Raw genomic sequence first — 26511 nt, 5'->3', positions numbered from 1 at the left:
TGTGAGAGTGCACCATGATATGATGCTATTTATTAAATGCTTCATGAATGTAAACTTGATGTAATTTACAATAGAAATTATAAATTTCTTGCAAAAAGACGTTCAACATTGTCAATCTCTTTCTATACCACATGATTTCAATGATTTAGTTTATGTAGCTTCTTAAGTACTAACGTTGAGTTTTTATTATCTTCAATGTTTCCTTGAATTTTCAATAAACAAGTTATGTAGGTAGATAGACTGATACATTGGGTATTTGTGTTCATTTATAACATTCCGATTTTTAAACATCGTTGATGCATGTGAATCATAAATGTGAACTTCATTTACTGGTTGATTTTTTAAAATATTAATCCGTTATTTTTTTTTTACTTATTTGAAGGTAAATGACCCTGATCCTCTCCTGTGGATGGTGAGTTCACGTCAAGAGTTCATATTATCAGAATAAAATATTAATTAATTAAAATGAGAAATTGTTCAGTATAATTATTTATCCCTCTCAGCCGTGGGGGTGTATAATGTGACGGTCAATCCCACTATTCGTTGGTAAAAGAGTAACCCAAGAGTTGGCGGTGGGTGGTGATGACTAGCTGCCTTCCCTCTAGTCTTACACTGCTAAATTAGGGACGGCTAGCACAGATAGCCCTCGAGTAGCTTTGTGCGAAATTCCAAAAAACAAACAAACAAACAAACATAATTATTTATGAAATTGTCACATTGTAGTTAGTTTTGTCTGTTTAAGGAAAATTAGTCGAAGATTGTCTTAAGACAGTTCATGGTATTGCTTATATTCATTTTTTAAAATTACTACAAAGTCTAGTCAAAACACAAGTTTCAGTACTACAATTGTAGAATTGCAATAGAAATGAACAAGATCACGTGATTTGTCGAAGGGAAATTACTACTGTATTTCTTTAAAACACTTGATTCAAGGAGTTTAGTTATATTCTACAGGGTGTTCAAAAAGTCACTGTGCACTTCTATATTTATTAACAGACATGTTTCAATATAGAATACAGGAGGTAAATATGAATGACAACTATAAACAATGTTGAAAGTGACCCCCCGTTGGGATCAATACAGGCTTGGATCCTTCTTATTTTGTTTCTAAACACCGCTATCAGTTGCTGGCTTGAAATAGACTGAATAAATGCTGTTACAAAACTGCACAGTGGCTTTCCGAATACCCTGTATCATTCTAAGAAAGTGCGTTATGGAAGAGATAACCAGTGGTGTTAAACATTATAGAATATCTACTCAACTAAACTCAAGATAAGTCTGCGTTAATAATTCAAATATTGCACTAGTTACTCTGACGAAGTATTAAAAGAAAACGTCGGCAAGAAGGCGTGATCTCTGGAGTGTTTGATTATCTTTTATATGTTTATTTATTTTATAAATTAATAACAAAATTGGAGGTTTTGTCTGCTTATGCCATGTACTAACTGGTATGATCATTCTTTGTTTTCTTTCATTGCCGTTGTATATGATCATATAAGGCCGTTTTTGACCTGTTTGTATTAACTTTCTATCTTATATGCTTCATCTGATGAAACCTGATTTTGAAAGAAAAGCTATTCTTTCCAGAAAAATAAAATGCTTCTGAAAACAATGAAATACATTGACATCAACTTTATGAACATTTTCAGAGCCCGCCAAGCGGACGTATACAGCTCATTTCACAGGGATTCTTTTAAACTAACTCTGAAGCACAATTGTGTAATACATTAGGTGGTTTAGCTCTTTCATTGCCCTGATAATATACATCGGACACACAACGCAGCCTGTGTTTTAGCCATGAAGAGCGGGTTATCAACTGCGTGTTTATCTGTAATTTTCTACCATTATAAATACAGGACACTCACCTTCAAATTACCTAAAGTACACTCTTACTTCAATTCTGATATTTAATTCCTTTGTAAAATTCTTATTCTGTACTTGAGGTTCTACTAAAATGCAGCGTCACATGCTAGGGATTTCTCTATAGCTGTCGTTATTTATCAAGCTTTGTGAGGCCTGCATGGTATTAATATATTGCATAACAACCAACAGTGAACAAATACAGACCGAATAATATAATCACTGTGGGCCGCAGTTTAGCGTTAGTAGAATGCGAACTAGTTTTTTTTCTTAACAATATTTGTATATCAGTATTGAAATAAATAAATAATATATATTTTGTTTTCATTCCGTGAATATATATGTTAAATTCAAATATTGGTCAAAATATCTAACAAATTGTTGTTATAATCCTTAATGAATACATTCAACCTGAATTTTAGAAAACATGAAACTTTGCATAGGTCTGTCTTGTTGACGCCATGTATTTCATTTAGAAATCAAATCAAATCTAGAAGTCACACATAAAGGTTTAATGCTTCATTTATCTTGTTAGTTAAAAAAACAACTAAATTTGCTAAATTCATATCTACAGTTCCGTTTATAATTCCACTTAGGAACAAAACTTGGGAAATATATTTAACACTTACCCTATAAGTATTTTACGCCGACATAAATAAATAAGTGTTTTGAAAATCAAAACAAAACAGAATGATGGCAGTTTCAACATTAAACCAATCATCTAAACGTGCATATATTAGCTTATTTTCATTAGGGTATTGCATGATTTTAGTGAATACAATCCAGTATACTTATCGATTTTTCACGTGCTTTTGTTTGATAGGTGGTGTATGTTGTGCCTTCCGTTTTGAGCCTGCTGTTAGCGATCCACCCCTTCCTGACTGGTAGGTAGCGCGTTTCTTTATATTCCTGTTTTATTCTCAAACATTACTTTTGTACTATAGAGTATAAATTCTATTTATGTATGTATAAGTACAGATCTATTTTATGTTCAAAAGTATGTGCTGCAAATACTTAGCGACTTTATTCGATCTTCTGCTTGTTGTTATTTTAATATAAACTGCACCAGCTTATCCATCTCTTGTTGTACTATATAGTGTATCCGTAGTGTAATAATCTTTCAGCAGCGATTGTATTCACACTGTTTGAGAATCAAGAAGGTGAAATATCTCTTGGTCGTACTATGATAACAAGTTATATTTGTAAAGATATTATCTATTGAAGCATCTTTCAACTTCTCGTATTTACCATACAAAAATACTTCACATTACACACAGAAGTTAATAGTAATTTATAGATTACGCTCTCTCTCTCTCTCTCTCTCTCTCTCTCTATATATATATATATATTATAAAAGGCTCCAAGAGAAAAGAACCTAGAAACTTAAAATTTTGCACACATACTAGATGGACCAAAAGGGTGGGCACTTCAATATTATTATTTATCCTCATGTGTGCATGTGAGTGTGGGTGCGCATCTTTTTTGTGAGCCAAGCTAGCGAAAAACCACATAGAAAAGAATATGTGACCATCAAAGCTTCAAGAGAAGAAACATAGAAAACTGAATTTTTGCACCCATATCAAATGGAGTCTGAGGGTGTGTACTTGGGTATTATTACTTATCCATGTGCGTTCATCATTTTTATGAGGCGAGTTTCCGATAAACCGCATAAAGAGATGTGGTTCCTTATATTACAAATAGAAATCACAGAAGCACAGACTGCAGGATTATGTGTGTGTGTATGTGCTTGCGTACGTGCATGTCTCTGTATGTGTAATCACCATAGTTTCAAGAGAAAAACATCTACAAACCTGAAATTTTGCATCCGTACTAAGTGAACCCTGAGCGTCTGCACCTATGTATTACTAATCTTATCAATGTGCGTCCGTGCATCTTCTTAATGAGAAACGATAGCGAAAACTCACACAGAAAATTATTGGCTCCTTATATATCAAATTCTAATATATAGAAAAGCCAATACATTTTAGTAATGATGCATTCCAACATTGGTTTTCATGCCATACTGCTTAGCAACAAAAGTATATAGGTTATACTTTTATGTTAAAACGGGTTTAGAATAAACACATAATCAACTTAATAATCCAAACGAAGTCAACTGTAATAATAAAAGGACATGCCTATGGGTCCGTGTGGCTTTCTGTGTGTGGTCGCTATAGCTCAAAGAGAGAAGAATCTACAAACCTTAAATTTTACATACGTATTAAGTAGATTTTGAGAATGCATCTATTATTAGCTACGTAAGTACATTCATGCGTGTGCACATCTTTTTATGAGGCAAGCTAGTCAAATACCACATATAAAAGTATATGTAATTGTCATAGCTCCAAGAGTAAAGAAACTAGAAATCTAAAATTTACCATCAGCACGAAATGGACACTGAAGGTGTGCACTTGGGTTTTGTTTCTCATTTTATTAATGCACGTGCATGCATCTTTTTAATGACGATAGCAAACAAAAACCACCTAGAAAATAAGTGTTTTTAATATAACATCTTTTGATGTACATAGAAACCAGTGCATTTTGGTAAGAGTGAGCTCCAACAATGTCTTTCGTGTCATGTTGATGATTTAAAATAATACATAGGTTATACTGTTACTTTAAAGTGGGTTTAGAATACTTTCATTATTAACCTAATAACCAGAGTAAACCCGCGTGCTTTCGCTAGCGTTTAATTATTGTAATTTTTCATGACAGGAGTATTGAAAGTTGATTGTTTTAAAAACGCCAGTTATGACAAATTTCGCAATATAACTCTGTTCGAGTTGTAAATTGTGTATGCAGTTGAAGTGTTGCACGAGGCCTTAGTAATTTCATTGCTGCCAGGTTTACTTGAATTTTCGTTATTTTTATCGTTACTTTAAGTGTGTATTCTTATCACGTCGTTCACGTAATTTATATAAAGTTCCAAACCTCAGTAAAAAAACAAGTAAATATAGGTGACCAAGCGAGCTCAAGTCAAGTAAAGAGTTAATAAAAGTGAAGTTCAGTCAGAAAAAAACAAAAGCCAAGTTAGGTGGTGTGTGCCTGATTAGTCTTAATGGGTGATATTTTAAAATGCGTTTCACAGTTTAACAGAGGTAAGGAAAATAATTTTCTTTTCAAAAGGTGTTTTAAAGTAACTGTGGATCTTAAAGAATATGAGACAATTATTTAAAGTTCAAGATACAACTACAGAAGCCCACAGACTAATGCAAGTTGCTATATCGAAGATTATACAGCCAGAGTATGTGTGTTTTCTTATAGCAAAGGCACATTGGGCTATCTGCTGAGTATACAGTAAGAAACAAAGTAGACACAAATAATTTATCTTGTCAATTAGATCACAAGGCAATTGAATGAGTCTGCGTGGACTTTTAACAAGAAGGAGAATTATTTGAAGTTTCAGATATTCTACAGTGTAAAGCATTTTTGTACATATATTTGACTTGTTTTGAATATATTATTTTAAAACAAGTGGATTGGGTGTTGTTTCTTTATTGCTCGAATTTATCGCCAACAAATCACAGACACTTATTGCAGAGAATTCCAGCCCTATTTGAATATAAAACGTTGACATTGTCAGTGAGAGAAAGTAAAACAGAAATATTGTATACTCATCGAAATTGTTGTTTTCTTAAGTGAAAATTTCCTTTGTTTTCTCTGTAGATATTGGGCCTACGATGAATTGTACAATGTTTTTATGTGAAAGATTTGAATATAAGCACTTTAAACCTTTTTCTCGGAAAGCTACATTGATGTATTATCATGACTTTTTTTAGTGTGTTTCTTCACTGCAAATGCCCAGTTATTTTTATGTTAGGCATTTGTACGTGTCTACCTTGAATTATGCAGCGTTTATATGCGAAGGGTTTGAATCTAAACACATTATTAAGCGACGTTAAGTGTTTTAGACTGTCCTGTGACTCTAGCTGGCTGCTCTATTATGAAGGTGAAAGTAATTTTACTGTTTTCACTAGTACATCTTTTATACTCGATTGTACGTGTAAACGAATATTTTAAGACTAACAGCACGACGTGTGGTCTGGATAGTGAATCATACTAGCAATGTCCATTTCTGATTATGTCTGTCTGTTATCTTGACAATGAATTTTATCAGGAGCGGCTACTTCTGGTAATGTCTATTTGTCATCTGGATAGCGAATTATACTAGAAACCATTGCTGGTGATGTCTGCGACTGGATAGTGAATTTTGTCAGACTTAGTCATTTTTTATGATGCCTCTCTGTGGTTGCTTTACTTTCGTAATATCGTTTTCTCGCTGGTGTTGTGCTCATTAAATAGACGATGTCTGAAAACCCCACGTTTGTTCTATTCATGCGAAGAGCCACCGACATTGGCGTCGAGTTACCGGATTGCCACTGGATGATGACGTCATGTATTGAAGTAATACTTTGGTTCACATGCAATGCTTAAGTGCGTATCTAAGGTTATGTTGTTATTGCTTCAAAGCAAGGCTACACAGTAGGCTAACTGCATTCCGTCCACACCAGGAAACCGAAACCCGGATTTTAGCACTAAATATTGACGCCGGGGAATCTTGCACTATGCACGAAACCTTTTTTTTTTATATTTAATTACGTGTATTAATTTAAAATACATATGAACACTAAAGCTGTGGTAAATAATTTGGCATGAATACTGAGATGTATGCGTGATAAAGTTGCAGTAATTCCAGGGCCAGACATGGCCAGGTGGATTAAGGCTTTCGACTCGTAATCTGAGGGTCGCGGGTTCGAATCCCGGTCGCACCAAACATGTCCGCCCTTTTAGCCATGAGGATGGAAGTGTGATGTCAAACATAATTAATGAAATGATATGCTTATTAATAATTAATGTCGAATTAATGGTTTATTAATTACATGTTAATTTGTTTGTTTGTCTTGGAATTTCGCGCAAAGCTAAACGAGGATTATCTGCGCTAGCCGTTCCGAATTCAGCAGTGTAAGACTAGAGGGAAAGCAGCTAATCATCACCACCCACCGCCAACTCTTGGGCTATTCTTCTACCAACAAATAGTGAGATTAAGCGTCATATTATAACAGTTGATACAGAAATAACGCTTATATCTAAAATTATACTGTCTTTGAACTTTGCACTCATTTACTGAATGTTTTATCCTAATATTGTTTTTGAACAAGGTAGCTGTTTTGCATAAGTATTGTGTTATTACATCTAGTTTTAACATTATTACTTAATTTTTGTGTGGACAACATGAACATAACTTTGGATTTATTTGTGAAATAAGAAGTGATTTTGCCAATTTCGTTTCTCTGATGTTTGATTTGCAATAACGAAGAATGACATTATGACCCTTTCACGAGTCCGCCCGAGTCGCGCCAAAACATGCTCGCCCTCCCAGCCGTGGGGGCGTTATAATGTGACGGTCAATCCCACTTTTCGTTGGTACACAGAGTAGTCCAAGAGTTGGCGGTGGGTGGTGATGACTAGCTGCCTTCCCTCCAGTCTTACACTGCTAAATTAGGGACGGCTAGCACAGATAGCCCTCGAGTAGCTTTGTGCGAAATTCCAAAACAAACAAACAAACAATTCACGAGTCAGAACTCGTGTACATAAACTGAGTTAACATTTATGAAGCTAAATATCATAAATCTTGTATATTTGAAACAATGACATTTATTTAAAAGACAATACAACATTTATGGCAAAAAATAACATGAAATTGGTGTCCTTAAAATTTAAGCTAATATATATGTGCATACAAATGAATATATATGTGTGTTAGAAAGTCGGAAAATTTACTTATGCTTACTGAGATTATTATGTTAAAATGTATAAAAGAGTAATAAAAAAGAAAAAATAAGGGGTAAAATGATAACATAGATATGTGTAATAATTAAATATGTATTGAGAAGGTTCAATACATTATAGTAAAACAATTATGAATACGAAATCGTGAAGAAAGTAAAACCTACAACGAATATAAAGTTCTGGTAGAATAGAATATATCAGAAATACATTTTGATATTGTTTGATATTTCATAGAGAGTGTAGTACCACCAAAAATTCATTGCTTTTGGGAACGGTATTTAACAGCATTTTCCAATACAAAAACATCCGTACATTCAGGCCATAAAGATGTGTTCATATGTAAGATTTAGGTTTCTTCTGTACTTTTTGACGTTATTAAGGGTGTATGGATTATGTTAGGACATCAGGACTATACAGAATAAATTCTGCAAAAAGCTGCACCCCTGCTACGGTTAGAAAAAGTGTGGTGTCTAGTAACAAGTGAGAAACCATAAACACAAAGGTCAGTAGCAAAACCGTAAGCGTGTCCAAGCCAACAGTAAACAAAATTACTGAGAAAGATCTGTTTGGAAAGGTGATACATTTCACGTGTACACCGTCTGCTTCCACAATATATCTGTTCGACTGTTGCATTTCAGGCATGTAGTAAATATTGCGAGAATTCATGCTATTATATATAAAACATACGGGTGAAGTTGTTGGATGCTGTACCAATGCATTTTGGTGCAACTAGACTGTTAAAACAAGCGCTGAGAATTCACCATCCTCATATACTACACAGATTACGTAAAACAAGCTGGAAGGAATAGGTCTGTTGAAGAAACCATCTCACGTCAACGTTTTTAAAATTGAGACTGCTACAAATACTCAAAACAACAGACCTAAACCTAAAGTTTAAAACATAATTAACGCAGGTCAAAACACAAACCTCTTAAATGCACCGTACTCCTGAAATTTATTGACCTCAAATAAATAAAATAACTTAAGATGACACAACAAACTGATCTCGCAAAAATTTGTTTAACAAATTATTAACAAAAATGTTTACAAACAGAACTTGAAACTAAAACAACAACAAATAAACAAGAAATTATAAAATGTGAAACGAAAATAGCGAAACGTCAAATTCTTCATCAAATTTTACAAACCTAATGCCATCAGCTTATTTGACGCATCCTTGAATGAATATCATATTGCATGCCTTAAAAATGTCTAAATTTTGCCATTACACAACCTAAACTACCTACAAATGACACACATATAAGTTTTCAAGAACAAAGCAGAAAACTAATTTTGAGAGTGAACCGTATTCATGAGAACCAAAATACTGCCAGTGATCAATAAATCGATTTGCATAAACAGGTTCAGACACCTGAGACAAATACAAACACTCGTTCTAAAGTTCCATAAGTGTATTTCCCCCTAAACCTCAAATGAATTACATAAAAGAGGTTCTTGAATAGTTCTCCACTAAACTGAAAAACAGCAACAAAACACACACTTAGAAACGTGAAAAAATAAAACAAAACTAATTCAAAAACGAAAATCTCAAATTAATAAAGCTACGTAATAATCTTAACCTAATCATTGAGAAACAAAGGCCAAAATATAGTGTCAATGGATAAAACATTGCACATTTCACTAATGAATGAAGGTTCAAGTAACGTCAATAAATACTTAAAAATAGGTGAAAAACTCAACAATCCATACATAAAACAAATGGACACACTTTTTAAGAAGGTCACATAACCCAAGAACTCAGAAACTGGTTAAAATGCACAAAAGGTAGAATTCGTCAGCTCTACGTACTGCCGAAAATACACAAAACACATCTGTGAAAATGCGTTTATTGTTGCCAACCTATTTTCTCTTTAACCGTGATCTTAACAAATATCCAGTTTGGATTGTTTCAGCATACAAAAGCTCTGATAACATGGACAAAAAACATCCCACATTTCATTGACAAGTAGCAGATTTTGATTTCTAAAGTCTTTATACCGAAGTTCCATTATCTCTACAACCTCATCAAACCTTCTAAAACTTTGAACAATGCCTTAATTTGAAACCGCGCACTCCGTACGATAGAAACTAGAAACCTTTAAATGTGTTATGCAAATAGTATTTACTATATGCTCTTCGAACAGTTTAGATAATTAAATATAAAATATTTCTGGAATCTTTATTAACAACAAAAACTATTAAAAAAAACTTCATCTTTGATATGAATGACGTACAGAAACTTGTAGGTATTTTCAATAAGAAAATAATAATAGTTGTGATATGTTATTGAGTGTTAATGCACAATAATTCATTTTCTTTGTTTCATATTTTAAAAGTATTTATAAAACTATGCCCCTCAGTGGCTTAGCGGCATGTCTGCGGGCTTGCAACGCTAAAACTGGGTTTCGATACCGTGGTGGGCAGAGCACAGATAGCCCATTGAGTAGCTTTGTGCTTAATTCAAAACAAAACAACAACATCTTATAAAACCATATAATTAGGAATAAAAGAGGAACATCTGTTTGTCTCTTATGGCTTAATTATGTGTACCAGATACAACCCAACTTTTTTACAATCACCTTTAACACCACTCTCTTCCTGAAAGAAAAAAGCACCGCCTTACAACACTTGAAAATGTCGTCAATGAGTCCCTGCCCTTTCAACCCCTTCTTCTGTTACTGAAGTTACATGTCATGGTGTATAATTCGGACAGTTTACACTTACTTAGCCATGTCTTTATCATTATTGTTCTGGAATATGGGTTAAGCTCAAGAACAGAAGTCCATACAAGTTATAGTGAAGTGGGTATTAGTTTTGAGTATAACTCTAATAAGAATAATAACTCATTTTAGTAATTTAAGACTGTTGGATACTGTTCTCATTCTTTGGTATGATGTAACAGTTTAGTACTGACACAATCTGTTTGTATTTTGTCAAGTGAAGACAACACTTTTTTATTTTGCCTTTTCCTAACTGTTTAAAGTATTTCTAGTTTATCAAAGTTTTATATGGAAATATGAACTCAGTGATATAAACGTAACTTGGTGATATCTTGTTAGAATAAAGGATATTTGTGAACAATTTGTGTCACAATTACCTCACAATTGTGAGGTTGAAGTATGGGTTTCGTGAAACAAAATGAACTTCCCTGAGTTGTTTCAAACTTCATTCTATTCAGCATGGCTAGGTGGTTAGGACGCTCTACTTGAAATCTGAGGGTCGCGGGTTCGAAGCCACGTCGCACCAAACACGCTCGCCCTTTCAGCCGTGGGGACGTAATAATGCTTCGGTCAATCTCACTATTCGTTGGTAAAAGAGTAGCCCAAGAGGTGGCGGTGGGTGGTGATGAGTAGCTGCTTTTCTTCTAGTCTTACACTGCTAAATTAGGGACGGCAAGCGCAGATAGCCCTCGAGTAGCTCTGCGGGAATTCAAAACAAATAAACAATCTTCCTCACACTATTAGGATGCTTTATTAAAGTTCATTAAAATTTAAATAAGAGATATGGGTGTATATTTATTACGTCATTAAAAATGTCTTATACAAAAACACCTTACATTTTATTATTTAAATAAATCAACATAAAGTAAAATGAAAGTGATTAAATAGCGTACATGATTAGAAAACCATAACAAAAGTGATGACTAGTTGCCTTCCCTCTAGTCTTACACTGCTAAATTAGGGACGGTTAGCGCAGATAGCCCTTGAGTAGCTTTGCGCGAAATTCAAACAAACAAACAAACAAACCTATAATCTTAGTATGATAAAAAGTGATTTTCATTGTACAGTGTATATCAGTAGTTTTAAATGGAGTAGAACTGTGTGCAGGGTTTTACAAATTAAAACATAGATAAGAGTTACAATTTTGGGAAACAGAAACTTTAGAAGAAAGGTTTAAAAGATTTTGGAAGTTATAAAATATCAGCGTTCGAAAGCTGCGACAGAGGTAAGTATTTTGATTGATTGTTAAAAATATATTGATGAAATATTTTCAAAATTTAGAAAGCGCAAATTCATATAAATATTACATATAAAATACATACTCTGCAGAAAATACATATTCTTTATAAAGTTCTTCTAAAGTTAAAAAGAATTTCACTGAGTAATTTGTTTTGAAGTGCCATAAAAAATTGGACAACAGATCTGTGTAATCGACGGCTCAGGTTTCTGAGACTTAACAAATTATTTGTTTTATTTAGTTCTTTACAGTACTTTACCTTAGAATCAAATGTTTTACCCAGGAGTACCTCACTATAGTCTTCATATTATTAGTGCTATCAGAACTGACTACCTAAAAACGAATAAAGAAAACGTCCTCGCAAAAGTGAAGCAACATATGGCAAACAAACTGGAGGATGGAAATATGCAAAACACACAGAAAAAAGAACGTATGAAAAACGACAAGTGACATACACACACAAATCTATTGCAGGATGATACACTTGATTAACTTGTGACGAATTTACTATCATACATCTATTTTAATATCGATGTTTGTTTAAGTTAAATTTATATTTAGAAATGTACGTAACGTATACTGTTAAATGCGTATTGCGAAATTCCCGCCTATTCACTAAAATGTAGAAGATTTTCTAGTGTAAGAATAAACAACATATGTGTATACGTAAAAAGTAGTGTAGCATATATATTATTGTCTAAATTGAACTTTCTAGAAACTCGTCTCACGCCAATAAATATAACCAAAGTGACGCGCCAAAGGACAGTATATATAATTGGTTGGCTGCAGCTAGTATGTTATAAAACTCAGAAGCTACAACTGTGATTAATGCTTATTAATGGGGAGTTTCGGATATTTGACGGGAAAGTTTATAAATTTCGAACATTATATAATGGATTCTCATAGGGCTTAAGTATTTTTACGAAGACATTATATAACTTCAGTGGTGAAAAACTCGACATGTGATCAGCGAAGAACGACGAACGCAGAGCTAACTAGCTCCCTGTTAAGTAATGTTTAATTTGCTCATCTTGAACCCTCGATAAGATATCAAGGAAGTTTCACACCAGATAGAGGACTCAATATTACTTGTAGGTTTGTAAAACTATTGTGTATAGATCATTATTTGTGAAAACTGTTATCGTAAATTGTGTTACTGTTTGTATATTTAAATATATTTGTATTAAAAGAGAAAACTGTGTGTATCAATCTTACTGGAAAATATAAATTGAATACATATTAACATTTATTTAACTTTTAAGTCCAAATTATCATTTAGCTCAGTTTCAGGCTATTTGAAATTGTAATACATAATAACCTTTTAACCATTCTATTGATTTCTTCTATAACAAGAAAAACAACACATCAAGCAAACATATTAAAATCACAAAAAAGAACATACTTCTGTAGCACTCCTGTATCAGGAAGCAAGCTGTTCCTATGTCTTATAGTGGTTTCTTATTTTTATTTAACGGTGATGATGATTGTGTTTATTTCTTCGAAACTGTGTTAATATCTTTGAACCTGTGCTAATAAGATAACACATTTGTGAGTATTGATGTGTTATTTTTTCTGACTTGTGCTGGTAAAGTAAGATATTTGTGTGTGTATCGAATTCTTCGGATCCGAGCTAATAAAGTAATAAGTGAGAGTGTTTTCTTTAATTTCTTCAGATCTGTGCTGATAAGGTAATATATTTAATTGTGTGCTCTTGAGTTGGTTTCTTTAAATTGTGCAGATTATTTAGTTTATTTCTTCATTTTCTGATAAGGTAAGATAATTGTACATGTTCTTATATTGATTTCTTGGGGCTTGTGCTGATAAGGTGAAATAATTGTGTTTGTTTTTGTGTTGATTTACTTGGACCTGTGCTGAAAACGTAAAGTATTTGTGCGTGTTCTTGTGTTGACTTTTTCGGACCTATATGCTTGAGTGGAAGATTCTCGTTCTCAAGCGTTGTGAACTACATCCAATGAGATTGTGCATCCTAAATAAAACATGATAATAATTAGACAGTTACTGTTTATTACGTATTATAATTTATTTAGAACGAGTTTCCGATTTATTGTGTTACGTATTACAATTTCAAATAGCCCGAAAACGAGTTTATTTTTTAATTCAAATTTAGAAGTAATGTAACAATTTTATGATATTGACGAACAAGATTCATACACACAATTTTATTTATAACAGAATTGTACTTTAATATACAAACAGCAATACGATTTTTAATAACGGTTATTACAACGGATAGTTGGTAAAAGAGTAGCTCGAGAGTTGCTGGTGCTGGCGATTACTATCTGCCTTCCCTCTATTCTTACGCTGTTAAATTATAGATGGCTAGTGCAGATGGCCCTCGTGTAGCTTTGAACGAAATTCATAAACAAACAAACAACACAAGAGTTTTACAAACTTACAAAAAATACTGAGTCTTCTATTTGGTCTGGAACTGAATATTTTATCGACGGTTCACGGAGAGCAAATTAATTCTATGTTGATACACGGGTACACTTGTCTTGACTGGAATAGCTAGATAGTCTTACTCTTGGCTAGCCTAACGTGGTTTATAAGCTCACTTTTCAAGAAGGAAGACATCAAATGTCCTCGGAGAAATACTAACGTCGGAATTTAATTATCTGAAGTTGAACGGTTTATAATGCTCGAAATATTTAACTGTTTCTGGTCAAATATCTGTAGTTTGTTTTCGAATTATTAAGATTTTATAACAATTATAGCTTCCAATATTTATAGTATAATGACTGTAGAAAACCAGTATTACTATCTCTCCGCGTGTGGTGATGTATAAATTATATTAAATATTTTAAAAGTAATTTTTTATTTTCCATGTTCTCTACTATATTTAACTTTATCTGTTATCATCAACATAAAGTGCAAACCAATGAAAATACATATGTACCATTCAATTCTTTGTAGAAATTCACTAGAATAGATGCATTTTTCTTATATGCACAATTTCACATTTTATCTTTTTTTCACTTATAATTTATTGTTAATTTCTCTTTTCAATTATTTGTCTTTTATTATTGATGCATGTATGCCAGTCTAATTCCTTCTAGCATGAATTCACTGTTATTAATAGTTATTACAGGGCAAGGTCGTCCACAAACTCTTTTACAAAAGCTTGCAAACGCGAATAATGCCATATTATTTCACAAGTCAAACTACATCAAGTTAAGTATAAAAAAGAAGTAACATTTTCAAATATACATTGATAAACATAAATAATACATAATTAATTAAAATACAGACTCAAAATCTAAATGCAGTCTAACTGCTTAACAAACTAATGCATATAAGGCGAGAAGCACTTCTCAAGCACTAGGTAAACTTTAAGAAAACAATGGACTAAGCTTACGTTTATCTCATGTTATAAATCCGTGCATTGGTAGAGGTTTCTTCAGGATATAACTGAATAGTGTGAAATCTCCTCTTTTTATTGGCTGTACGCATGTCATTGAGCTTTAAACCGTCATCTAGCAACACTTTGCTAATGGGCGTTGCTGACCTTAAGCTTAAAAAATATTAAATTGTACAAAATGTAATCTTCCCATCGAAAAATTCTTGGAAATTTTCCAGAGAGGTGAAAGGCAGGTGGAACTTTAATTTGCCTTTGATTCCAACAGTTTTTATTATATTCTCGCAGTATCATGTATAATAGCTCATAAAGTTTAGTTGGTCACCTGACAAAACCTGCAGTCTTAAAATGTTTCTTTTTAAAATACAGGAATAAAACTCAGATATTATAAAAATAAGGTCATAAAGTACTTGATGGTAATAACAATGTCATTAAAATACATTCATGTTAAAGTGGTTTAAATAAATTTTAAATGTAATATGAATAGTAGTTTCAAAATGGCGTTGATTAAATCCGTGTTGACGCTTAGGGTTATAGGGTTAAGGCGAGGTTATAGAAAGTTCAGTTGGCCCAACGATACTTGTATTTACATAGATATATATTTTATTGATTCTTACGCTCGAGAATTTTCAACAATTTTAGAGAATAGGCGGGATTTTCACAATACACATTTAACAGTAAAGACTACACGTATAAATATGTATTTAACTAAAATAAACATCAAATATAAAAAAATACATAATGGTAAATCCGTTACAATGATAAGTTGCTCAATATGCATTTGATAACACTTACCATCTTGAAAATGTATTATTGGTTCTTCTTTTTATTCAAAATTCGTTCTTAAGCTAATTTCTAGTAAAAGATATACTATACATTCTGAAGTGTTGTTTGTTTTGTTAGGATGTTTTTACTAGAAGTTCAAAAGAGGTGTTTCTTCATCTTTCTCTCTAGTTATAAGAAAAGAGAAATTTGAAGAGACAAAACTTGTAGCTAAATTGACTAACTGAAAATAAAAGCTTTTATCTTTCTATGAGCAATGTGTTATATATAATTTAATATATCGAATTGCTAGTACATATAAATTAAGGCATTTTTATTTTTTACTTGTTTTAAGTCCTAAGTTATTGTTATGAGAAAACTTAATGCATAATAGGGAAGTTGGTATATGGTGTCTGTTTCTTTAGATTGAGAAAAAATGTTGTACTACTTATCTAGAAAAATAGATAATATATGACCATTCTCTGCTTGCATATTAAATGTCTTTTTTCTTTTCTTGAATACAGGTAACTTCATGTGGAGGTTAGCTTGTTTTCTACATTTTATAACTTCGTTTGGGTTTTTTCTTTACCTACTTGTTCAGTTTGCCAGAGTAATGGATCCCCAGTTCTACGGAATCAATCCAGTGAATTACGAAAAAGGCAGGCACGTCTTGTAGTTGCTTCACGTATTAATTATGTTTTTTGCATTGTTTTTGCTTTACTTAAACTCTAAACAAATTATATCGCTAGAAATGAATTACTTCCCATATATTTCATCTTGGGCGTGAGCTGCTCTACTTCGTTGGTAAAAAAGTAGTCCAAGAGTTGGTGGTAGGTGGTGATGAGTAGTTGTCTTCTCTGTAGTCTTTGCTAAATTAGGGACAGCTAGCGCAGATAGCCCTCGTGTAGCTTTGCGTGAAATAGAAAAAAAAACAAAGAAACAAGCAAACCCTTTGATCAGTAGCTCATAATTATACCAGTGGCAGATTGTCCTAGTAGGTTTGATATAAATAAAAAATACAGCTAGAAACACTGCTTTTAGATTATTCATTGTCTTATAACTTTCATCTTTTCATTGGGTCAAACCTGAAGTCTTAATTAATATTAATTTCTGTTCAAAGCAAGTGACGAACGTAGATAGTAACCAAAACTCAACCTGGTATTGATTATAGCTTAATAATTATAAATATTAAAACACGTTACCTCATCAGCTTCATACACGTGCTTGAGTGACAGCGCCCCTTACTAGAAACCGAGTTTCGATATCCAAGGAGCAGAGCAAAAGTAGCTTTTTGTGTAGCTTTGTGCATAACAACAAAAGAAATAAACAAACCACGAATTAGCGATCGTTCGGCTGTAATCCAGTAGTATCTCTCGTGGTACAACCATATATACAAATAATATTTATAAATAAACATCAATATGAGTGTGTGTTTGTTCCTTATACATTTCTACGTAATTTGACCAATTACCACCAAACTTTGACATACAGAATGACATGAGTAAAGTCGTGAGAGGGAGGGTGACCCTCATTTAATTTCATATTAATAGAATTATTGAAAACAGTTTGCCTTTCTTTTTAGTATTGATATATGTATGTGTTTGTATTGCACTTTTATATATTTAACATGTTAAGAAAAAAAAAGCACAATTTTCTATGATTTATTACAAACGAGGTTTTATTTCACCTGTCCAACGGATAAGTACTTCAGGTAGTGTAAAATAATCCTGGTAATACAAGCATATATAATTTTTTTTAACCACTAACAAAATTTTTACTTTTACTTGTTCCTGGAGAGAAAATGTTATTTCCCAATTGCTTATGCCTATAGTACATGGAAAAGACCTATTTTTCTCTTCAAACTTTGCTTTTTTGACCTGGGAGCGTATAACGAAACATGATAAGAGACTATATTTGGGGGATGATATGTGAAAGTAATTTACATTACAGTCGCAAATCTAAAAAAAAAACTACTCACTTCTAAACTTTTTTGTTCATTTTTGTATAACTTTAGCATAAATACATGTAAACCTTGATTCATATGTTGTTTTATTCAGACCTTATGTAAATGAAAATGTGCAAATTTGCTAGTTTTTACATAGAAAATAGGTTAATTTCTAAATTTCATTATCCAGATCACAAAAGCAAAGTTTGAAGGGAATAATGGCCAGTTTCTGTACTTTTACAACATAAGCAATTAAGAAATAACACATACTATCCAGGAACAAAATTTGTGTTACATTGTGTTATTAACGAAAGTAAAATTAAAAAAATAATTTACTTTATGGAAAATATGAATACTTTGAGTTAAAGTTTCTTTTAATTTACTACAGATTTTGTTCGATAAAGCTATTATGCAGTAGCTGCGGTAAATAAGTCGTTTAAAAAACATTAAATTTTCCAGTTTGAGTAACCGTTGAGAAAACTTTCGTAATAAAAAGTATTAAATGATAAATTCATGAAGACAATATGGAGAAAACATGGTATAAGTATTGGGGATGGCATTTCCATCAAACAGTCGTCTCTGAGATCTTTAACTTTAAAACCCTAGTTCAATAGAGCAGTACACTTTCTATGGGAAAAATAATTTACTCAGTATAAAGTTTTGTACATTACAAAAATGTAACTGTTTTATGTTACTTATTTAATACATTTTTCATACTTAAACATTCCCGTCTCTCTTTGTTGAGCCTAACAAAATTTACTAATACGTAGAATTAGTAAAACTGTTTATACGATTTTAATATGAACGACAGATCACAACTTTATGGCTATGATAACTACTTAATGTTTTATTATCTAAAATTTTAATTTCACTCGTAGAAAGAAAGAAATTGATGACCTATCAGGTGGCTGGTACAGTTCATGCTTTTCATTTAAGTTTAGATGTATAAGAATTTTAACAAATATTCTGTAGAACGTTTATCCCTTCAAACAGTACGTTTTTATTATATAAGACTACTGCATTACTTGTATGTGGAAATAAAATGAAAAATGACTGTAATAATATCTCAAAATGTAAACAAGTAAACTTATGAGTATAAAGTAATGTGTTTTTATTATAATATTTGAATACACATATAAATTTTAACTGAATTCTAAAAAAACACACTTCAGAATAAACATTTTACAGAACTTATTTATCATCGCTTCCTTTCAAAAACAAAAGATATTTGAACACTTAATGCTATATAATATGTAAAAATACACTGCATACATGCATATATTTTCACACAGAATAATCCGTCCTGATGGTGAAGTTGTTTTCTCTTTCTAGAGAACTATGTGGTGTGTTTATTATCATGGTTTGGCTGAGATTATGTAAAGAAGTTCCTATTTCAAGGTATATTTTGCTTAATATGTTATTAGAGTTTCTGTTTTCTGTAATTTAAAGAGTTTTTAGTCAATACTTTTATTACACTTGTAGCATAACTTAACTTAATGTTATGTACATATTTCTTACGTCTTAATTTTTACTTAAACGTTTCTACCATATTCATGTTTATAAATGCGTTTAGCTTCCCAGGTCTTTACATCATATATATGTGTCCTTTCTTCCTACTTCTCTCATGTGTATTTTCTACGTTCTTTTATCCACTTATATTTCCCTGCTTCCCATATGTTTATACTCATTATCCTTGTCTTTACCTGTTTAAATATTCTGTTATTTTTCTTTCTTCCTACTTTTCTCATGTGTATTTTCTACGTTCTTTTATCCACTTACATTTCCCTGCTTCCCATATGTTTATACTCATTATCCTTGTCTTTACCTGTTTAAATATTCTGTTATTTTTCTTTCTTCCTACTTCTCTCATGTGTATTTTCTACGTTCTTTTATCCACTTATATTTCCCTGCTTCCCATATGTTTATACTCATTATCCTTGTCTTTACCTGTTTAAATATTCTGTTATTTTTCTTTCTTCCAGATCTATATTAGCTGCTCTATGAAAATACACTTCTATTCCTGATATTTGTGTTCTTTGCTGATATATATTTGCTGATTTTTTTACACTACGTCACCTATGATTCATCCCTGAGCAAATACATATTTTTCTTCCTAATCGCCCACTAGTGCGTCAACAGAAGATTTACAGGCTTATAGAGGTAGAATTCAGGACAAGGTAGAATAGCGCAGGTAGCCCATTATGCACTGAAAACAAACAAGTAAATAAAGCCTTCATAACGCTAGCCTGTTTTATTTTCTTATCCCTAAGTGTAATTGTTCTCGTCTACCAGCAGTGTGTTCTTTATTTTTGGGATAAGTTTACAAACAATGACGGAACACGTTTCATGATAAAAGAGTGAGCAAGAAAACAAAAATTATTATTATAAGTCATGTAGATCTTCTAAATTTGTAAACATTTTAAAATTTACTTCATGTAACAATTGAATAACATTTAAAAATAACATATAAATTAAAATAATACCAAATTTCACACTTATACGTATCTTTACAAATTGTCTCTTTTATTACAGTTTGCAGGGACCATTCTTTCAGAACTTCATACTTCTTGCGTTCCTTATCATTTGTAGCTTCTTCCTCTTGCTGCTCTGGGCTCTGTGTTATCTAGAGAACCTACCATCATATGCTGGATTATGATTTAACCTTCCATTATAGACTGAGCTTGGAAATAGTTTGAGAGTAATTTTATTTTATACTAGTAGTCCATGACGGACTGTGCTGTAAAAGCTTCGAGGGTAATCTTACTTCGACTTTGCACTTCATGATGCTGTTTATGAAAAGAGTACTAATGTCTTAAATGCAAATGTTATACAAATAAATCTATAAATCTTAATGATATTTGTCAGTTACTGTGTTCGGGTACAACATCAATTCTTTCTTTTTGTAATTTCCTGTTGCATATCATTAACACATTCTTGAAACACACTCGCATATTTTTACATGTTTGAGTTATTTCAGGTTTAAATTGGAGCACACCTTTCATTTATGCCGTAATGGCGCTACAGCTCCAAAGTTGTGGGTACAAATCAAATATTTGTGGTTAATACAACTTATACTCTTTAACTGTTTGCTAAAACATCTTATTCTTTTAGTTACATACATTGTTTTCATTAGCAAATGATATCCGTTTAAAAAAAACAAAACACTTGCATAGCTCTTGTCACTACAATGTCAACATTCTCTAGTTTCCTCTCATATTCTAAATACCGGAATTATTCAATCTCATTGCAAGTTCTTTTGTGGGAACGAAATATGTAGAACATGAATGTCGTGGTACTTGAACAGAGTGGGTTATCAGTCAAGATACACATTTAATTTTTGTACCATTTTACACGTTACCAGACGGAGTTAGTGGTACATGAAGAAAGCTTCAGATTTTCCAAACTTTGCACCATTGCCTTGTGCTGATATGCGTGTTTTAAACTCAATAGTGTACAGTGCTCACTAATGCTTACGCTTATCCCTGTGCGTTCATGGGGAACTAGAAAGGTATTAATACGTTACTCAAACTTTGTATCCTTCAATGTGACAATATCACTCCAGCCCCTCTTCAAACGAAACATTTAAAATCACTGTTCACTTTTTGTACAATTAAAGATTTAATCTGATCCAATGATTTAAGCTATCGTCCAACGTGAGTTCTTTGCTAATTTTGGTGGTTCAGTATACTACTTGTGACGCATCACTGCATTTATGTTAGATGGAGTCAATAACGTCTGACGAAATATCCATATTATTCTAATTCCAAATGGCGATTTCTGTAACCTTCGACGAGGGAAGTGGATTTGTTGACTAACTTAAATTATACCTGCACGATTGAAGGACACAAGAAAGTTGAAATAATATTATATTGAAATTTTATTACTAGTTTTCTATAAATTCTTGCGTGATATTTTTATGATCAGATACATCAAGACACTCAATGTCTTGTTTTAAACACATCATCCCAATTTGGCAGGAAGAGTATTTATAAATTCATTTTACAAGTGGGAATATTAGGGCGAAGTCTGACGTTAACCACGTGAGAGAAGACATTTCATATAAAAAAAGGAACTGTTGAAACATGGAGTAGATTATGTATAGAAACATGTAAAATAGATTTGTTGTACGTATCTCACAATAACAGAAGTAAAGCTGCTGGAAGACAACTTCAAGAAGTAGTCTTAAGGGAAATTTATTGAATCAATATACTTGGAACACGAAATCATGGTAGTTTACACAGGGTAATAAGATCTTTGGGTCAGTAAAGAGCTGTTATTTTGAGTAATGCCAGTCCAATATGATTGATGATTTGTGTTGTAGCGGTACGGCGTTGTTACGTGGAAGATCTTTTGACGTAGTTTTTACACATCTATTCATACTACTATGTTCATTCCTCTAGAGCACAGCGGTATCTCTGCGGATTTACGACTCTTGAAACTGGATTTCGATACCCATGGTGGGCAGCGAACAGATAGTCATTGTGTAGCTTTGTGCTTAACTACCAGTAAATACTTTTTGTTTTATATTGCGAATTATTATTGTGCCAAATATAAGAGTTTGACGACTAGCAAATGAAATTCCCAGAAAGTCAAGATAAGTCCTACTTTCTTCAATAGTACATGTATTTATACCGTATACTTTAAATAAATAAAAGTAAGAGGTCAGAAGCAATTGGTTATGCAAAGCTAGTAAGAATTATGATAAAGATTTAAGGAGGTAAAAATTATAGGATAACAGATTACATTTCTGTAATATTAAGAGAATTTCTATTATAATAAGGATAACATACTGGATAAACTTTAATTTTATTCACTTTTGAGCATTGTTAATATATTTAATTCATACATGGAGTGTATTACATAGTTGTACATTTCGAAAGCATATGCATTTAATTTAGGTTATTTATATGTAGTTGGAAAGCGTTCTATGAATTTTTTTATAATTATAGATTCTCATGAAAATTACATTCTGAAAGTGACCTTTGACGTCACGAGGAGAGAAACGTAACAGTTTGATTTTCCAGTGTTTTATTATATATACATATATATATATGCTACCTATTTATTGCTTTTCTATCCTTACATACGCACAATCACACAGTGCAAATAATTCTTATATACGCTCCTTTGCAGAAGGGAAATGTAAACACATTTTGTCACATTTAGTAGAGAATATTGTAGCGTTGGTATAAAGCATTGTTTTAAAAGCATTTCTTAAGGTCATTTAGGTATTTCAAACTTTTGTAGTTCCACTATCACACTAATAGGCCGCATTTGTATTTCAGTTACCAAGCTGACTGACTATATTTGCAGTTCCATTACCACACTGACTGTCCATGTTTGTTGTTCTATTACAAAGTTGACTGGCCGTGCTTGTAGTTCTATTATCCATTTGACCATATATGTTTGTCGTTCTATTACCAAACGGAATGAACATGTTTGTAGTTTGTAATGTATTTACTATTAAACATTTATCTTAATATATGTGTTTATGTCAGTCTAATATATATTTAGAAATACATGTAATGTATATTCTTAAATGTGTCTTGCGAAAAACTCGCCTGTTCTCTCAATTTGTAGAAGATTCTCAAGTATACGAATCAACAACGTCTATATATGTACGCAAATGCAAGTATTGTTGGGCCAACTGAACTTTTGAGAACATCGCCTAATGAGTAGAAAAGGTAACCATCGCTACACACAGAGGGACAGATTGTTACAAACGCTTTTTAATTGGAAAACTACAGATAACTACCCGGGAAAGTTAAAAGATTTCTATTATTACGATCCGTTTAACCTCAGTGAATTAATATCGGATGTTAGTATTTTTACGATGACATTAGATATCGTCTTCGGAGAAAAGTCAGCTTGTAAACAGCATGAGGCTAGCCATTAATTGAAGTGTAACAATATGAACAATAATTCGCTCCTCGTTAACCGCCAGTAAAATATTCAGTTCTAGAACAAATAGACGACTCAGTATTGTTTGTATGATTGTAAAACTTTTGTATATAAACCATTATTTGTAATAAACGTTATTATAAATTGTATTGTTGTTTATATATTAAAGTACATTTGTGTTAAGAAAGAAAATTGTGTGTATCAATCGTGTTAACAAATATAATAAATTTGATACATATCGACATTCAATTAACTTCTAACTTCAAATCAGAATTTCTGTTATTGGAAATCATAATAGGTAAGGCACATAACATAATAAATCGGAGACTTGCCCGGAATAAATTATAATACGTAACAAGTTCTATTACCAAACTAACTGCCCGTGTTTTAGTTCCACTACCATACTGACTGGCCATGTTTATGTTTCCATTAATACATCGGTTGGCTATTACCATCAGTATAGGAAATGTTGTTTAGGTACACGTACTAATGTACTACGGCATGACAGGGAAAACCAAGCTCTTTAACATTGATTAAGGAGCAGATCCTTATTAGGCATACAAGCGAATTTCCCCAAGTTGGTCCACTAATTCCTGCAACTTGCTTGGCTCTAAAAGTGTTGGATTTTTCCTTTCCTTTGGAGTAAATCAGCCAGGTCGAGAGGAAACTCTTTACGTATGGGCAACCCAGAACCTCCTTAACAAGTGACCAAGCTTTTTGCAATGTAGAAACAGCATGGGAGATAGCATTTATAAAAGAAACTGATAACAAGTATGAAGATCATGGTATATCAATCTTATGCGTTCATCACTGTAAACCATGGAAGTAAAACATGGACAGTGTACTCTTCTCAAAAAAGATGATTAAGTATTTTTCATTTGAGATTCTTCTTTCATATGTTGAACATCATGTGCGGCATGTATCTGCTTCTCAGTCAGCACAGACCCAAGAGACTTGGCTACTTACGAATAATAAACGATGTACGTATTTCCAAAGATATTTTATATTGTGAGCTGACTACATGAAAAAGATCAAAAGAACTCCTCAACCTTTGTTTCAAAAATGCCTGCAAGACAGACATAAAGTTTATGAACATTGATACAGACATGTAAGAAAAACTGCTGAGAACAGGAGTAATTGGTAGCATTCAGTAAAGCTGAGCCTCTGAAAGAAAGAGGAATGAATGAATGAAGAGACAGAAGGGGAGAGAACATTTCGGAAAAATTCAAAAGCTAAGCGATAAACTTCAGAATACTCAAGTTATACATGTAACAGACGCCAGAGAACATGCTTTTCTCGAATTGGTTTATTCAGTCACACCAGGAGTGTCAACTCTAGTGAACGTCTTTCACAGACACAAATATATATAGTTTTATAAGACAGAAAAATGATTATTACTACTACTATATAGATTAGCAATGTTTGTATTTGCGTTACTGCATCGACTGGCCATTTGCAACGAAGAAAAGCAAAACGTTTTAGAACTTTAAAATTGTAAATGATACTGAGTGATTACTTAGAAGAGCATCATTATCAAGAACAGTTTTTAGTGACCTGTTTAAATGCATCGAACATCAGAGTCTATTAACACTGATATTCAAAAAAAGAACAAGTCTGTCACTAGGGCACAAAGCTTTAACAATATGCATCAGAATATGTCCATATATACTGAACACTTTCGTTGCGGTGAGGACTTTAATATTTCCATATGCACTATATGAAAGCTAACAAAATAATTATCATATTACAGTAGCCAACCAATGAAAAAGTTTTAATATTAAACACAAACAAGAAAGCAATGACTTACTTGTGCATAGGGTTAACAAAGCAAACTTAACAGCCTTTAACATAAAGCCAATAACACTTGAGATCACTTACTAAGGTATTATAGAGATAATAATTAGAGTCAACATATATAACTATAGTTGAAAATGGAGTGCGGTCCCCTGTCTATGACACGAATGGTAATTGTTCACGGGAAGAAACAAAGTCACACATCACAAGAGAAAGACACCACCCATTACTATGCGGTGTTACTCATCTGTAAAATGATTCATTATCCTTTTACTTATCAATCTGATCATAGAAAGAAGTCATCACAACATGTAAGAAATCAAGCAATATCATATTCAATATTTACATTTTTTGTTAGTTAAAGCTATGCTTGTTCGAATGTTTCGCGAGGCTTCCTGTTTAAATAGGGTTAAACGCGCTTTATTCTTACCTCAGCATCAGTCGTGTGCTTACATTAACTAAATTGAAACTTTACCTATAAACAACGTCCCACTTACTCGTAGCCATTTGCTGCCATGCTTTAACTCTCATTTATTTCTATGTTTATATTGTTATGTGTTCCATTATGGATATAATCTATACACTGCTCAAGAGTAATTGTATGCCATTATGTCTTTTTTTATTTCGCTACTGAAGGCTTTTTATTCAAGTATATCACTGGTGCTCAGTAGGAAAAATGTATATCACAAACACAAGTGAAAGGGCGACCACACTCATGGAAGAACAACCATTTGATTAAAAATGGACAAAAAGCAGGGAAAATTGTGGATCTTTTCTTTTTTCTTTTTCATTTCGGAACTTTCACATAAACACAAACTACTTAATTAAGCCAATTAATGGTGGATTTATATACAGTTTTGATCAGTCGCGAAATATTATTTTATTTGTTAATATTGATCGAGGTAATTATTTTTGATGTTGAAATACATCAATTATTCTTTTACAAGTAAACATGCAACATTTGATTGTCTACAGTTAAATGAACTGAAGAGTTTTGCAATAGAATCCATATACGAAGAAAGTGTGTTCCTAATATTTGTTACTTTATAAATAGATTACAGCTATAGTGACGTTTATTAGGTACAGTTACGAGGAGAAACTTCTATATCAGTGTGCCTTACAAGCA

General features: G+C 32.4%; 1 protein-coding gene across 24 annotated transcripts in view; it reads left to right on the top strand.

Moving 5' to 3' along the window:
• Nucleotides 1-23738, top strand: part of LOC143225154 (transmembrane protein 220-like) — a 111517-nt gene extending 87779 nt beyond the window's left edge. For 10 of the 24 annotated variants that reach the window (XM_076454082.1, XM_076454081.1, XM_076454080.1 and 7 more), the window contains 5 exons: nucleotides 383-412; nucleotides 2684-2744; nucleotides 16270-16408; nucleotides 19023-19088; nucleotides 20223-20542. In XM_076454082.1, coding sequence (XP_076310197.1) covers nucleotides 383-412; nucleotides 2684-2744; nucleotides 16270-16408; nucleotides 19023-19088; nucleotides 20223-20346 — 420 coding nt within the window. In that variant the 3' untranslated portion in view covers nucleotides 20347-20542. The other 14 variants (XM_076454073.1, XM_076454090.1, XM_076454096.1 and 11 more) reach the window with 11 other exon arrangements.
• The last annotated feature ends 2773 nt before the right edge of the window (nucleotides 23739-26511 follow it).

Source organism: Tachypleus tridentatus, chromosome 9 (assembly GCF_004210375.1).
Source record: "Tachypleus tridentatus isolate NWPU-2018 chromosome 9, ASM421037v1, whole genome shotgun sequence".
Classification (NCBI taxonomy): Eukaryota; Metazoa; Arthropoda; class Merostomata; order Xiphosura; family Limulidae; genus Tachypleus; species Tachypleus tridentatus.
Note: the sequence above shows the minus strand (reverse complement) of the source record. Positions and strands in the feature narration are given on the sequence as shown.